Source organism: Sander lucioperca, chromosome 4, assembly GCF_008315115.2.
Source record: "Sander lucioperca isolate FBNREF2018 chromosome 4, SLUC_FBN_1.2, whole genome shotgun sequence".
Classification (NCBI taxonomy): domain Eukaryota; kingdom Metazoa; phylum Chordata; class Actinopteri; order Perciformes; family Percidae; genus Sander; species Sander lucioperca.
The window spans coordinates 11,103,920-11,120,669 of record NC_050176.1 but is presented as its reverse complement, the minus strand read 5'-3'; the positions used below and the strand labels follow the sequence as shown (position 1 = coordinate 11,120,669).

Here is a 16,750-nt window from a genome sequence, read left to right as displayed (position 1 = left end):
GATATTGGATGTGAAAAGAAGGAAATGGTTCTTCCATAACATTGCGCTTTAGATGTGTGTGAATTTCCCCCACCAGTAGTCACTTATATAGTTCTATTTTATAGTGATCGATTATCTATTCAAAAAATGTTTTATGTTCTATGAAAAATGGTAAATGTTCTATTAAAGAAAATATAGAAAATAAATATTTGTGTGTGCGCTGTAAAGTGGTTAGAAAAAAATGAAATCGGAATTGGCTAAAATCGGTATCGGCTGGTCAAACTCGATGAAAAATCGGAATCGGCCTAAAAATTGTAATCGGTGCATCTCTACCGTTAATGTCTGTTTCAAAGTTGGCAATCGAGTGCTGTGGCCGGGTTGGCTCAGTTGGTAGAGCACGAGCACATATGTAGAGGTTTGTTCCTCGACGCAGAAGGTCCAGACCGGGTCCGACCTGTGACGGTCTCCTGCATGTCTCTCCCCTTTCATGTCTCAGCTGTCCTATCCATTGGAGGCAGAAATGCCCAAAATTCAACAAAAACAAAAGGTTGGCAATCAAATTGTTTAAATATTTGAGTGACGAAAGTGGTGATCAGCTCATGATAAGCATCACATAAGAAACTCAAACAAATGGACAAACCTGGCTGAATTGCCCTCCAGTTGTTGCAGTAAGCAGAGGTTTCCAGTTGAAAAATATATCCGCATAGTGATGTTTTTTATTTTTAAAAAGCGAAGCCTTCAGGTACCTTCAGGATGAAGAAAGATGCTACACCCTGTCCCCTCACTTGCTGGACCTAACTTTTCTCTCTTTTCTGCCCGTCATAAACCAGTGTCTTGAATTTTTCAGGAGGTGAGAAACTTGCACTGTGCAAAATTACTCTTTAACAGCAACACCCACTGACACATTTTTAACAAAATTTCCGAATTCCACTTTCTACACATACGTTTCTTTATAGTTAGCAACACAAGTACATAAATGATATTAAGATCTATAATGTATCTTTAAAAACAAGTTGCTTAGCCCATAAAACGAATAATTGACTAATAAGTCATACGCATTGGTTGACTTACAAATTTCAGTCATTGTACTTGTGATTGTTTTTGATGAGCAGTATTCATTTCTGTCCTCTCCTGAGGCTCATGATAGTGCTGACACATCTACGTATGGATGCAGTAATCCAGCAACGTGAGTCCTGCATCACTCACTGAAGCTGATGCAAGCAGAATTGACAAAGTCCACGGTAATACGACAATTCTGTTTTTATTGAGTGATATCCTTCATGATTCTCTGACAAATTGAGTCCATATAACCATAACTTAATAGTATTTCATTTGATATTTTCCCTTCACCTCCTTCCAACGATAAATGTTATGACCCACTCCAAGGATCCTTAAAGTATTGTTGAGAAAGTTTAGAATACATTACCCTTCCAGCTCTAAGTGGCTGTCTTGCTCTTCCTAGTGTGATGCTAAACAGCAAGTAAAAAGGCCGGGCTGCCATCCTGCACCTGTCCCTCTAAAGGTGTTGACACGCCAAGAAGATCGTCGGCAGCCGGTCCAAGTTGGGCCTTCCGTCGCCTTAGTTTTTGCATGGTGTGCCCACGGTCGACCCTCGTCGTTTTTCTTTACGGCCGATTCAACATGTTGAATCAGAGATATCGGTGAGATTGACTATTCAGCTTAAGCGAATTAGAGCACAAGAAGAAAAACGGTAGTGAGGTAAGCAAGCAAACGACTGTCGAGAGGGCACACAGACTCAATCCGGCCACTAAATTAGTTACATTTAAAATATTTTTATTCACATACTCTTGTCACGTTGTAGGAATCACATTGCTATCGGCAGATGAGTACCAACTTTGTTCAGCTCTTTTTCTGTAACCAGTGTAGCACGAAGGTATGTTGGGTGGAATAAGCTAACTAGCTAACTAGCCAGCAGGCTGAAGCGGCCAGACCGACGAATAGATTACCGCCGCCTGCTGGAATGGAGAGTTGTTTCCTCTCCACCCCAAATGCAAAACATATGTGCTGGTTGGCCGTCAAATGTAGTCTTTGCGTTGTGTTCAAGTGCAACTTTTTGGCTAAGACGCAGACAACGTGAAAAGATGTGAGGCAACGCCACAGTTGGTGTGTCAACACCTATAGGCCAGACACTCGGCCAGACACTCGACCCTAGGGCAAGATGACAGACATCCCCAGTCTGGACCACTGCTGGGGCTGCTTTAGCAGGTATTTATAGCCACCAACTCCGGGTAGGTCCCAGGAGCCACAGGGGATATAATAAAAAAAAGTAGAGAACGTTGTGAACAGTCAGTTAATAAGGGGGGATAATTCGGTGAAAGGGCATTGGAAGGAGGGAGTAATGGGAAACAAATGGAAGCGAGGAAAGTGAAAAAAAGAAGGCTGTAAGAAGAGAAGAGTAGTACTCCATTTCTGTCTCCCCTCCTCTCATTGTTGGGGCTCCCCTGACTGCATGTGGAGCTACCTAACCAAAACATTGCTTTGCATTTTTGGTCTCCAGCCAAGGAGCCCCGGGGCAAAGTTACACAGTGTGTGTGTCTGTCCCCATTCAGAAATGAATGCAGGGCCAGGTCTGAGCGCATGTGGTTAAATGCTGCTGCTCTGAGAACATCCATGTGGCTGCTGGTTAGAGAGGAGGGGCTGAGAGGAGCTAGGGAGGGAAAGACGGATGGTCCCTTCAGCCTTAAACAAGCTTCCTCCACATGGAGCACCTGCTTGCCTGATGCCAGGGACAGACAGCGGGCAGCACGGCAGATCTTAAGTAGCAAGTACGTAGGCCAAGTGCCCTCATTAAAGGCTGGATTCTTACTGAATCCCAATGAAGATATTCAGCAGCAGCAGACGGCAGATGGGAGGGTGAATGCCTCACTCTATCTTAGGGGTGTAAGAAAAAAATCAATACACTTGAGCAAAGCGATATTTTATTTTGCAATACTGTATCGATTTTCAAAAAGGCAATATATTTTTTGAATTTAAAAAATTTTTACATTTTTTTTTTTTTTTTTTTTTTTAGTTCAAAAATATTCACGTAAGACAGTGGTTCACGTTTATGTTGTGTTTAAACCCCCTACCGCTAGAAGGCTATTCTGAGACTCACTAAGAACCTGTGAACCACAATCCCAAATTGACAGTTTGATTTTCTGTGTACTGAATTGTTTACCTAAAGTAAACGTCTTTGATTTTTGTGAACATCATGTCTTTTTTTTTTAAATATTAGTATTTCTAAAATTATACTTTAACAAAATCCCAATATATCGCCTTATTGAAATATATTGAATCGTGAACCATGTATCGTGATACGTATCGTATCGCCAGATTCTTGCCAATACACAGCCCTACTCTATCTGCTCTGTTCTGTCCTCAACCCATCCTGTAGCGTTGTGTGCACTCCACGTTGTAACACCCTTCACTTCACCGACAGTAGTAACAACAGATGAAGCCACCGTGTCATAAGAAGCTTGGTGTTTTTATAGTTACTGTTAACACACTTTACATCATCTTTGCTATCTCTTTTTCCTCTCTACGCTAAAGTCTGACACCGCTCACTAGCGGGCCCTCACCTCTCTTGCTTCACCACTCAGGCACTGACATCACTCATCAGTACCTGCTGTTCTCGATTTATGCTTCTTTTGTGTTGAATCTACGTTGAATCTGCCCTATATGACCAGTCAGTCTGTTTAGGCAGTAGCGCGTGTGTAGCATATGGTCATGTGAGTATCGGGTGTAGAGTGGTTCAGAGCATGCAAACTTTAAGAAGAGGCTGTACAAAGTATATTTTGAAACTTAATCACTAGTTATTATATTACACCATTTTTAAATCTCATTGTTTAAAAGGGCATACAAAATGTATTATTTTAATAAGAATTTGTATTTTTGTCTATTCTATTTATTTCATTTGTAGTGTTGAGCAAAGCAAAATGTCTATTTTTAAAAGATTGCCTTTTGTTATTTAAAGCTTTAATGCGTGACTTTTTGATATTAATGAACGTCCGTTACATTCAAGCCATTGCCAAATGAGTTGCTACAAAGCTAATTAAGACTATCAGCTCCACTCAACTCTCTCTGTATTTCTCATTATCGCTACGTTAGAAGATTGTGTCGTCCGGCCACTTTCGCACGCAGAAGCTCGAGTGAAGATAATTACCTCTTTTGAAGAGTTCATGTTTTTTTTTTTATCCTCCGTGTCCTCCTTGGCTACTAGCAACTGCGTGGAGGAGGGGTGGGGGCGTGTGTGCGATCACGTAAGGCTTGTGTCATGTGGATACGTGAACAGTTTTGTTGTCATTACTTAGAACTCTCATGGGGGCAACAGAAACTACGGACTATAGCTTTAGGTTTGTAAAATATTAAGTTATTTAAAAAACTATTGCACATTTTTTGTTTATGTATTTCTTTTCATGCTTGTTTAATCTATTATTAATGTGTGGAGCAGCTCTTCATCCGAATCTGCCTGTAGGCTTAAAATCATCCACCCTTCACCTACCTGAATGGATTATTTTCTCCGATTCACGGACCCACATGGACACTTCACTGCCCCGCTACAGTCCCCGTAGGTGGACTAGGTGTGTTGCTTTTTTAAATGATGTTTTGTAGGCCTATTAATGTAACCTATGAGTGTTTCCTATTAGAGGTCGACCGATATGGGTTTTTCTCCGGCCGATGCCGATCTTTAGAAATCAGGGTCAGCCGATGGCTGATAAATGCTGCCGATTTATTTTGGCCGATTATGTGCTTGTTTTTAAACCTCTATTTGAAAGATAAAATGTAACACTAATAATTACTTAAGATACACAACATTTCTCAACAAAAACATGTATTGAACACTTCACCAATCTGCACTTGTATACTTAAATTAAAAATGTATAATGTAAAAACATATATTGTATAATTAATGTATATTAAACCGGTAAGAAGAAAATAAACTTTGTCAAATAAACTTTTCAATGAAAAAATAAAGTTAAGTGCACTTAGCAGCATTTATCAAACTTCTGAGAACAAATCTGCAAACTTTCATAAATAAAATAAATTAACAATTCTAACAATAGTATAATCCATACAGAAAGTGACATGTTATTATTAATCTCAACACTGTTTCCTCCTAACTCCTGTTGAATCACATAAGACTAGGGCTATCTAAAGTCAATTGTTGTTCACTTTGTTTGTTAGATCATTGTTCATTTGTTGAAGTGTTTTATCTGTTTTGGGGATCCTAAACATAGCCTACTGTTACTACATGTCCTGTTGCACTCATTAAGATCTCATCTGAGCAGATTTTTGTCATTCAAGTTGTAATTTAAAACTCGTCCAGCCAATTTAATAAAATTTAAAAAAGGTTTATAAAAGGTTTTATTCGCGCTTGAGTCCATAGATGCAGTCAATGGATACAGGCACAGAGAACTGAAGGCTCTGTTAGCAACGATTAGCTCCAGTTAGCACTTAGCTCCAGTCAGCTCTGGTTAGCTCCGTTATAAAGATATGGAGTGGAGGAGACTGCCACAGATAGGGGTAACAACCGAACTCTCATAAATGACGTTCGGGGAGCTTTCACAGCGGTGTGTCCACGGTGTTTCTACGGTTTTATTAGTACAGTTAATCCGACAGCAAGACCACCAGCAACATGCTACTACTAACGATAGCGTCTGAGCCTAAAGTGCAACGTTGTTGACGCTGTCATGTAAGGCAAGGCAATTTTATTTATATAGCGCATCTCAGCAACCGTGCAATTCAAAGTGCTTTACATAAAACATTAAAAGCAGTTAGAAATGAATACAAAATTAAAAACAGAATACAGGAACATAATTCGCAATGCAGTACAATGAATTAGGCAACGTCATAAAGATAAGTCTTCAGCCTTGATTTGAAAGAGCTGAGAGTTGGATCTACAATTATCTGTAAGTTTGTTCCAGATATGAATGTTAATGTGTATTATCCCACCGGCCCAATCCGTAACGTTTGATTAACCACGGGGCTGCTGATATGACTCTATTATCGCTCTCCCTCCCCTTTTTCCTCTGTCTCTCCTTGTCTCGCTCTCACGCCTCTTTGTTTACATGCCACAGGTGAAAAGACTTACGCAGAGGATACATCGGTGTATCCTTGATTGTAGCTCTTCCGGGCAGCCTCCTTGATCCTCGTTCCTGGATGTGCCTTTTAGGAATTAGGACATCCTTCAACATGGCGCGCTGAGAATGAATAGTCAAGGAGGTACAGATTTGGGAATTGGGAAAGGCCAATAGACTGTGTGCAGAGAAACAACAGAAAATCCTCCTGCTTCCCTGAAGTCACCAGTGTGGCAACATTTTATGTAAACAAACAACGAAGCATCGTTCAAATCATCAGCCAAATGAAAATTCTACACATCGGTATCGGCTGAGAAGTTTGCAGTCGGTGCATTCCTATTAATAACTGATGAGCTTGCTTTGATTTGGATATGTCTTTAAGATAAAGAGACATTCATCAGCTCTCACTACCTTCAGCTGTGCCAACAGTGCAGTTCAGTTTTGAAAATAACACCAGCACTACAAACTCACAAGCTTATGCTCAAAAGCTCTAACATACTGCACACAGAATACAAGTCTTGAAGGGAACTAAAGGTTGAGACCGTACGGGGGGCATTAAACCAGTATACTCTTGCAAACCAAATGCAAACAGTGACTTCCCCAGACTGGACGAGCCCATTTAAGTCAAAGAGATGCTTTTTGGGTCGAGGACCGCCCTAATGCACACACTTCCCACCTTTTCTTTTTCCTTTTCTTAATCATTTCATCTCAAACAAATCATGGCTCCCCAGGCTCTCGGCATAATGCTCACACCTTTGGATGGTGTGACATAAATATTCCTCCTCCGCCCAGCAGGAACCCCGAGTGCTGCTGGATTCTCTCTCTTGTCACACTGTCAGCCAGTAGCCATGCTCTTATTATTGCGCTGCATCTTGTTTCTTTGTTTTGTGCTGCAGGGACAATGCCACAGTGCAGCACTAGTTAGCATGTTAATTTCATTTTCATTATTAATATTCACATAATTGTTTGTGAACATTTGGACTGAGCAGACCAGTAAAGCTAGGTTTATGCTCGCCATGTCCCCGGTGCTAGGGCGTGTGCGCCAAAAATGGTCATCCGCAAGTTGCCCCAGTGTTTGGCCGTGCCCCTCTTTTGTAATTAGGTGTCCAACTGCGGGCCCGCAGGCTTTTCAGACATGACTGCCACAAATACTGCTAAAATTACTAAAAATAAATATACCTAAATTAAGAAGTGTGTGAAGTAATGAATTCATTTTTTACTTTTAATGTCTTAGGATTTTAGACTTTTTAAAAAAAAAATATTTTTTAGACTGTAGCTGTTGTATTATTAGCTGTTACCCACTTAGTCATTATAGCCACATTATTGATTATTTATAAAAAATCGCATTGTGTAAATACTTTGTGAAAGCACCAATAGTCAACCCTACAGTATCAATATCAATGTATTTTGTCAAAAATATCGTGATATTTGATTTTCTCCATATCACCCAGCTCTAGGTCTATGTTTGGTGTATGGCGTTATTTAACACTCGTTGACATCTTGCTTCTTCACAAAATGTTTTGTTGTAAGCCTCGTAATGTTTCGGAGGATACTGCAACTGCAGTACTGCTTGTTAGATTTGACACATACAGTTGTGTGTTGAATTGACGTTGGTACATGCAAGTACAGCAGCAGTTTCAGCAGCTGGGGGAAAGGGTTATGGATAACAGAAAGGTTGCTGATCCCAGACTGCCCTGATTTTCCACCGGATCAGCAACTTCCTGTTGCTGCCTTTACACAGGTTCGACCCAGTGCTGCAGGCCACAGCTACAGATATGTAAATAACAGAGAAACACTGAAGTATAGATACGTGGCAACATTTTCAAAGTGATCCAACGTTGCACAATTGAAACTCTTAAGCATCTCTAAAATCTGATCTAATCAAATTAATCTTATTTTCCTTTCATCTTTCTTCTCTCCTAGATCTGGGGTCACTATCCTGGGATGATCTGGAGAATGACCTTCCAGATGAGTTGATCCCTAATGGAGATCTGAGTCTGATGGGTGGGATGCCTTCAAACGTTGGTGCAGCACCTGGAGCTGGTGGGCCAGGTGGCACCCCTGTTGTACCGGATGCAGCCGCTAAGCACAAGCAGCTCTCAGAGCTCCTTCGAGCAGGTAGCACCTCCAGTGTCACAGGCTCAGGGCTGAACTCAGCTAGCCCTCAGCCAGGCGGGATGGGGCCTCAGCTGGGCACACCACTCAGAAAGAGCCCCCTTGGCCAGGGTTCCCCCAACAACCACCCGTCCCCCCAGGCCCAAAAAGCAGGAACACCAACTGGAGTAGCAGGACAGAACAACAACAATAATACTGCAACAACAGGCTTCAACCAGGCTATGATTAACAATAGCCAGGGCCATGCTGGGCTCCTGGCCCAGGGAGGGCAGTCCCAACCTGGGCATGTGATGAATGGTGGTCTTGTACCTGAAGCTGGGAGAGGACGAGGAACAGGGGTGGTGGGCATGCAGTACCAGGGACCGACAATGCAGGGTGCTGCTCCAGGACCAGGAGGAGCAGGGAGTGCGTTGGCGGAAACATTCACCCAGGGAGGGCAGCAGATGGGGACTCACACCACCCTTGGTGCAGCCCAGCAGGCAGGAAACATGAACAAGGTCAGAAACTTTTTCTTCACCATTTTTAACGTATGGCCTTTGTGCATGTGCATTTTGAGGCGATAATGTATCAAGGCATGCATAGAACATGTTGCTGGCTGATTAATTGTTCTCACAGAATTATTAACTTGTCATTCATAGAATGTCTGCATGGTGGGCGGAAACCATTTTAACATTGGACACAAATGAATGTGAGCCTTTTGGAAGGGTGCAGACTCTTGACATAAAAACTTAATAAGCTCGATAATTATTCTTAATGTTTTAGTGTGCTGGTGCTGTGAGTCCTCTCTCTTCCTTCAGTGCTTGACTAAATCAAGATGAACATGTTAGTCAGTCAAATGGTCTTGTTTTGTCTCACATCAACTTTGAATTCAAGTGGAGCCTTATTTGTCAATCCTAGATGAATTTAGTTTGTATATTGCATGCTCTTATTTTCGAACACATTGCGGCACCACAGTGGCAATTTGTCGGCAGTTGAGAGACCCTGCCTCAATTCGTCGTCAACTAAGCAGAAATTTGATTTCCTCGGAAAACCCACAAGATAAGTGTGCATGGTTTGCGTTATTATGGATCCCAGAGCAGTTCTAGGCAAGTCCCGCCCTACGAAGCAGCCCGATTGGTTGAAGTTAGTTAGTTAGAGTTAATTGACCTCAAGTAGTTAAGGTTAGGATAGCCGATTGGTCAGGGGATACAACAGGGGACCTGAACAAATCCGGTTCTGTTATCTCGAGTGAGCATGGACGCCTGGCCAATCATAGCTGCCGTAAGTCTGTTTTAATGGCAACAAGTAAACAGGGAGCAGTATTTTTTCTTGAATATCACTAACGTTTCCATTTCTCAACCCATTCCATACACAGAATTTCTTAGCGCCAGTGACGGCTTGTTATTAAAGGGCGCTAGGGCTAGAAAAACAAATGTATAGACCTAGTTGAACAACAAAATCATTTTGAAATTAAAATTGTTTACTCATACGATGTGTAGGCTGTACGCCTAGCTGTTCATACCAGACGCTCAGTTCTCTGCGCCGGTCACAAAGTGATCCTTCTCCTCGCTCTCGCTCCCTCTCTCTCTGTGTGTGTGTGTGTGTGTGTGTGTGTGTGTGTGTGTGTGTGTTCACAAGTCATTTTTTGGAAGTCCAAGTTGAGTCTCAAGTCTTTTGCCACGAGTCCAAGTCAAGTCTTTGGCCATCTGATCTGTCCCTAACACTATTGTTAAATCTTATGAATTCAAAGCATGTCCTGTAGCTACCATCCATACAGTACAGTATCAAAATCAGTTGTAGGATAACTTTATGGGGTCTACTGCAATGCAATAAGAACTCATAACTGTATTTTTCAACATTTTGGTATGGGAAATTATTTTGCTTGCCACTAATAAAATCTGCATAAAACTGACATATACACATATGTGTAGTGTTCTGTGGGGGAAATAGCTAAAGTAATACTAACTTTTCTATCATGTTTTTTTTCTGAAATAAAATGTGGGCATTGCAGCCAAGAGTGGATGTGAACTTGTGACGGGAAAAATATCACGTATGCTTTAATGGAGCTAGCTTAATTTATTTACATCCAGAACTTACATTGGGTCTCCAATTTAGGACATTAACACATCCCTCTAGCCCTCGGACCTGGTGAAATATTAACCTAAGTCTGTCACATCATATGGATACAACTATAAAGATACTACTATATGCCTGTTCCCAGCATTAGCACAACACTTTGCGATGGTTAGCTTGTTACCTGTAATGATATATCCTAATTAACGTCTCTTTCACATTAGCAAGTGACTGACCTATCTGGGTGTGTTTTGAGATGCCTGATGAAGTTCGACGTTGTTGTTCCAGCATCATTTATCTTGGTGCCACACACTTCTTCATCCCGCTCCCGGCGAATTTCTGACCATTACCGCCCGCACCCGCAACATGTGTGTTACACTCCCGCCCGCTCCCACAATGTATATGTCCACTCCCGCCCGCACCCGCAAAACTCTGAGAATTTATGCCCGCACAATAATAGAGATGCATTGATGTTGTGTCTTCTCCCGTCCCGCATGAGAAAACACGTCATTTTATAGGTTAATAGGGAGAAGATGCAGGCAAAGAAGGCAGGTGCTTGCTGCTGTTAGACGGGGAGGAAGGAGCAGAGGGAGAGGGAGAGAGGGGGAGGAAGGAGCCGAGGATGAGGGAGCGGGTGGACGGTGGACGGAGCCTTGGCTCGGAGCTGCCCCGTCCTGGGAGGCTCAAACACGCTGGTGTCTGCTCATAGATGGGCTATACAGTATATACTCAGTCAGTATATATGTATATCTATGGTTTCTGCTGGCGTGGGGGGGTTCCAGGCTACATCCCGATCCCGCAGTGTTTTTTTTTTTAGCCGCCCGCTCCCGAGAGATTTGCGTTGCACTTTAGATGTGTGTGAATTTCCCACACCAGGAGTAATTTATATAGTTCTATTTTATAGTGATCCATTATCTGTTCAAAAAATGTTCTATGCAAAATGTTCTATTAAAGAAAAGATAGAAAATAAATATTTTGTGTGCTGTAAAGTGGTTAGAAAAAAATGAAATCGGAATCGGCTAAAATCAGTATCGGCTGGCCTAACTCAATGAAAATCGGAATCGGCCTAGAAAGTTGTAATCGGTGCATCTCTAGTTGTAACATATAAATCCTGTATGACAAGTAAAAATTGTGGTGTGAGTGCAATTTATAGAGAAGAGACTAAGATGATTTTTGTAAGACTCCATGCTCTAGCATGTTCAATTTCCTTTAACGCCTGGCACACTTCCTGGGGGCCCGGTGCCTGCGGATAACTGTGTAGCCTTGGCACCACGTTAACTTACATCTATCCTGCTAGGCTCCTCCATGCTTGCTAATAACTTACAACACAGACTAACTCACAGATGGGTCCATTGTTTATGTGTTTGTGGGAGAGAGAAGGGTGGGGCAAGGAGGGGCTGAGCAAAGAAATGCCCTCTACAATAAATTAAGATTTTACCTATTTTAAATACTAAACAAAAGAAAATCAATATGTGGCGGTCAGTGTGTAATGCATGGGAAACACTGCTGTGGCAACAGGACAGAGCCACACTTGGACCGTGCAAAGAAGTGGGTGATGGCAAAAAAGAGTGAATGAGTGAGTCCGATGAGGTTTAAGTTGATTAAAATGATTAAGCATCCAAACGTTTTAAAACACCTTTACATTTACTTTTAGGTTTTGATTCTTAACTACATTTAATAGCAAATACATCAGTAGGTTTTTTAGATAAACACTTAACTTGAATTGATAAACCCCATTGGAGGGGAGGGGGTGGGTGTGTGCTCGTGCACGTGCATGCATGGTATCATTGGCTGCTTATCTGTTAGCTTGCCACAATTGTGGTTTCACAGGATATCAGTAGGAAGCCATCTATTTTGTCCTAGAGCCAAGACACTGAAGCGGTACGTAACCACAACACACACACACACACACACACACAGATGCTGAAAGCTTCTGAGAAGAGACTTGGAAAGATGGTTAATGTGTGTGTTTTGAGATTCAATCTCAAATAAGAGTATATACACATGCTTTAACCTCAAGAAAGATTAAAAGCTAATATAGAAGCATGACTGTCAGCATTTGCAGGAAAAGGCATGTGGGTTGTAAGCATAACCGGTCTCCTGTGATTATCAAGCCGTCAACAGCTCTAGAGATGAAAACCACTACACCAAGTCTTTGTGTGGGGCTTCCTCTATTGTGCTTTAATCGTAGGTTGTAAATCTCTTTCTGGGCATTTGTGTTGTTTAGAGACCGCTGTCACTCCTTCCCGCCCCATGCTCCTTTGTTATTCTATATGCCTGAACACTCCTCTTGCTTCTATGGCTTATTGTATGGCTGCGTGCCCTGTCAGTCATGTAGTGAAAAATGGGTATTGTAAACCACTTAATCAGTTAGAATGACAGAGGGCGAGTGCAATGAGGAAGAAGGAGGGAGGGCAGCTCAGCTGAATAGCCTGGCCTGGCAGCAGAGCATTGAGATGATACTTGGCAGCTTTCCTGCCTGCCGATGTGTGGAGTGTGTCAGAGCGGGGGACTGAATAGGAAGAGCAAAGCAGAGGGGGTGTGCGTTTATGTATGTGCAACTGTGTGTGTCCGCCTGCTCAGCTGTGTTGAAAGGCTGCCAGTGTCTGGTCGACTCAGCTGGATCTTTTTTATCTGGTCTGTTGGAGCGGTGTCAACAGCCTGAGGGGATACAGCCTTGCTTGGCATGGCTGAGTCTGGTCTGGTCTCCCAGCAGCTCTGTGGATGAGAGAGCAGCAGCATGTTCAGTGTGTAAAGCATGGCACTAACGAGGATTTTATTCCCCCTGGTGCCTCACATCTTAATGTATGCTGTCATCGTTCAGGGTGGTGGATTTGGGTACACTCGCATAAATCGATATAGAGCTGCAAATATTAATCGATTTAGTTGTCAACTCTTAAATTAATTGCCAACTATTTTGATAATCGATTAGTCGGTTTGAGTATTGTTTTAAGACAAAAGTAAAAATTCTTTGATTCCAGCTTCTTAAATGTGAATAATTTCTAGTTTCTTCTCTCCTCTGACAGTAAACTGAAGATCTTTGAGTTGTGGACAAAACGAGACGTTTGAGGACGTCATCTTGGGCTTTTGGGAAACACTGATCCACATTTTTCACCATTTTCTGACATTTTATAGACCAAACAACTAATCAAGAAAATAATCAAACAGATTAATCGACTATGAAAATAATCGTTAGTTGCAGCCCTAAATCGATATGTATAAATTCTAGGGGTGTTTGGAAAAAAATAGTTTCATGTAAGAATTAGCGATTATTATCTTCTAAGATTCTGAATCGATTCACAACTTCCAAAATTAGATTTTTTTTAAATGTTTTTTTCCCGTACAAAGTAACGTAGATATTGGCCTTGTATCAGACTGAATTGTCATTGTACAGGTAATGGGCTTGTTCCAGAAGGTGACAGCAATGCCACATTGTGGATGTCGGCTGCTGTAAAACTCCTGTGAAGAAGAAAAAGAAGACTCGATCTGAATGAGAGCGAAGGCGGTAGCGCCCATTTAGCTTAATGGTGCTATCGGGAACTCCGCCGTTTTTACAATGTTGTTTCCGTGAAAATCGTGATGTTTCAGTCCATAATCCAATTACGAGTGGTGATCCACGTCAGTTCATCCATTTTGTCCCCCAGAGACTAGATAGGCATGGATAATGTGCACATGTTCCACCAAAACAAGGTCCTTCCAGAGGCTATTTTGCATCCGGCGCTTAGCTGCCCAAGACGATTGCGATTGGTTTAAAGAAATGCCAATAAACCAGAGCAAGTTTTTCTCCTATCTGGAATGTTGTGGGGACTAGCCAGACCTTCCTCCGCAGCGCTGTGGAGATAGGTCTGGCAATGCAAGACTACATCAAAGTTAGCAAAACCGCTCTCTTACATTATTGCAATCAGTTGATAAAAAATGTTAAATTATAAAAACTACATAATCATATACACACTTGACTCTGCTTTCATGCCATAGTTTGCCACACACCCTCTATAGAGTAGTAGATCCTGAAATTAGCACCCCTATGTACTGAATCGAGAGTCAATTTGGATTTGGGAATCATGACCCCAAGAATCGGAATTGAATTAAATCTTGAGATACCAAAGATTCATACCCCTAATATATTTTTATAGTACATTTTCTAGAAATTCAACTGTGAAACTATATGTAGATAAAACTAGAAGGGCACTCTGAGAGCACAGACCTCCACCAAAGCCATACCCTATCTCAATTTGAATCAGTAAAGTGAGAATTAATTTGTGTATTTGCTTCAAAATGTAATGGGTTCTTCCCTGTCCCATGCTACACCCTTCCAGTTTCATTTAAATTGGGCCAGTAGTTTTTCTGTAATTCTTCTGACAAACAAACTTGGCTTGAAACTAGATCGCTAGCCGACCGCGAAGCTCTGCATCGCTATGGTCTGAACATTAGGGGTGGTACGGTTCATGAAAAAACATCCGAATTGCTCGGTTCGCTTGTCTCGGTTCAGAGCGTGTGTGCGTCGCACGGTTCGTCAGTTCACTGTTAATGTGCACTAACCTCTTACTGCCGTAGTGCCCACTTTCAACACCTATGTTAAAACACTTACTGGAAACAACGAGGGGGATGAGCGTGACAACGCAACACATGGCAGCTGATTGGACGAACGCGTCACGTGGTTCTTGCTGCTCCCGAATTTCAAAACAGACTCTAATGGCGTCTCGTTCTGAATACGATCTCGTATTTTACGAAAATAGTTCACCGAAAAGTGTTTCTGAAAACATTTTAAGCGAGAAATAGGCCATACAGTTGCTGAATCTGTTTTTTTTTATCGACAAAGGTCAGTTTAAAAGGTTTTCGTCAGATTTTGAGAGGCGCCGAGCCGACCGCTCCTCAAGTGTGGCATGCTGCAGGTCACGTCACATGCAGAAATGTCAAGTGGGAGAGATGAGGAAGGCTGCCCGGAGTTGGAGGATGCGCCAGCGTCGTATATAGTCTGGTGTGTGGGAACATTTTGGATTTCATGTTACCTATGATGACAGCGGAAATAAAACAATAGATAGAACTGCCACTGTGTGCATGTATTGTGCAGCATGCATTCAATATGCTGATTTTAGCTATACATCATATGCTGAAGTATATTTCTGGAGTGTTAAAGATTAAAGGAAAAAATAACAAGAACCGAAAACCGTGACCCTAAAACCGTGATACGAACCGAACCGTGGGTTTTGTGAACCGTACCACCCCTAATTACAACACTTCAAGTTTTAACCAAATATTCTCTGGTCCAGCTCAGCTAAAAACACAACACTGAATGCGTCAACATGTTAAGGCCCGGACACACAGAGATGATAATCGGCCATTGGACAGTCTGGCGAGGTCAGTGACTCGAGTCTGTTCGGTGTGTTCCGTGCCGTCGTCCGTCCGAGGGGCTGTCGTCCCTTCATTTTCACGGATTTGACATGTATAATCGGCGGGGCGGGCACTGCCGGCAGTCGGACTCAAATGACCCATCTGATTGGTGGAGTGCTAACCCGGAAACGGGAAGCGAAATGAGCGTGACTAGAGTCTCTCAAAATCTGACGAAAATCTTTTAAACTGACCTTTGTTGATCTGAAATGAAGACAGATTCAGCAACTGCATGGCCTATTTCTCACTTAAAATGTTTTCAGAAACACGTTTCGGTGAACTAGGCTGAACAAGCCGCCATGACAGTCTGGCTTTGAATTTCCGGAGAAACAAGACCCACGTGACGGGTTTGTCCAATCAGCTGCCGGTTTTCATTTTTGGGCGACAATACAGATTAGCACCGCCTGCTGTTAAGGAGACGTATTAGCGTCTCATCTCTTTGGTGTGTTCTGACAAAACTCGGGGAGACTGATCAGTCCAACTGCCTTTTCTGCCGGCGGTTGGTGTGTAAGCAGCTTTAGGGTGTTGTTCATTACTAGGGGTGTGCATTGGCACTGCCCTCACAATTTGATTCGATTACGATTCACCAGGTAACGATTCGATTCAATTCGATTCTACGATGCATTGCGATGCATCAAAATTCTACTGCACGCAACAAGGCAAATTTTTCATCAGTCATGAGGCAATACAAGCAGTCAGATATTGAACAACAGATTTTATTTGCTGCTATGTGTGTATTTTCACTCTCCTGTATCTTTGACATAAATGCCATTAAATAAAATAAAATTGAATGGTACAGGGTATTGGATATGGCATTTTCAAACCTGAAAAAGAAAACATAAATCACTGCTTTCAGTGCTTAGAATGAGTGATGATTTGTTGTTGTTGAAGCCAATTCAGGATGCCAACGATCAACATGGTTCATGAAGTTAGTTGTATTGCCAACGTGCTTGATTTTAGTGTGGCAGGTTTTAGTGACATAATCGATTATGGCACTTTGCCGCATCAATGCTGAATCGTGCATGCCCCGCATTGCGATGCATTGCCGAATCGATTATTGTTGACACCACTATTCATTACCGTGCCTGTTTGTAGCCGTTAGGTTACCCACAACTTTATTTTCCCTTTACCTGTTCAAC

The 16,750-nt window shown here is 42.2% G+C and overlaps 1 protein-coding gene across 7 annotated transcripts in view; it reads left to right on the top strand.

The window, feature by feature from the left end:
• crebbpa (CREB binding protein a) overlaps positions 1 to 16,750 on the top strand; it is a 68,026-nt gene that overhangs the window by 14,388 nt on the left and 36,888 nt on the right. For all 7 annotated transcript variants that reach the window (XM_036000401.1, XM_036000398.1, XM_036000399.1 and 4 more), the window contains exon 2: positions 7,980 to 8,668. In XM_036000401.1, coding sequence (XP_035856294.1) covers positions 7,980 to 8,668 — 689 coding nt within the window. The remainder of the gene's footprint in view (positions 1 to 7,979; positions 8,669 to 16,750) is intronic.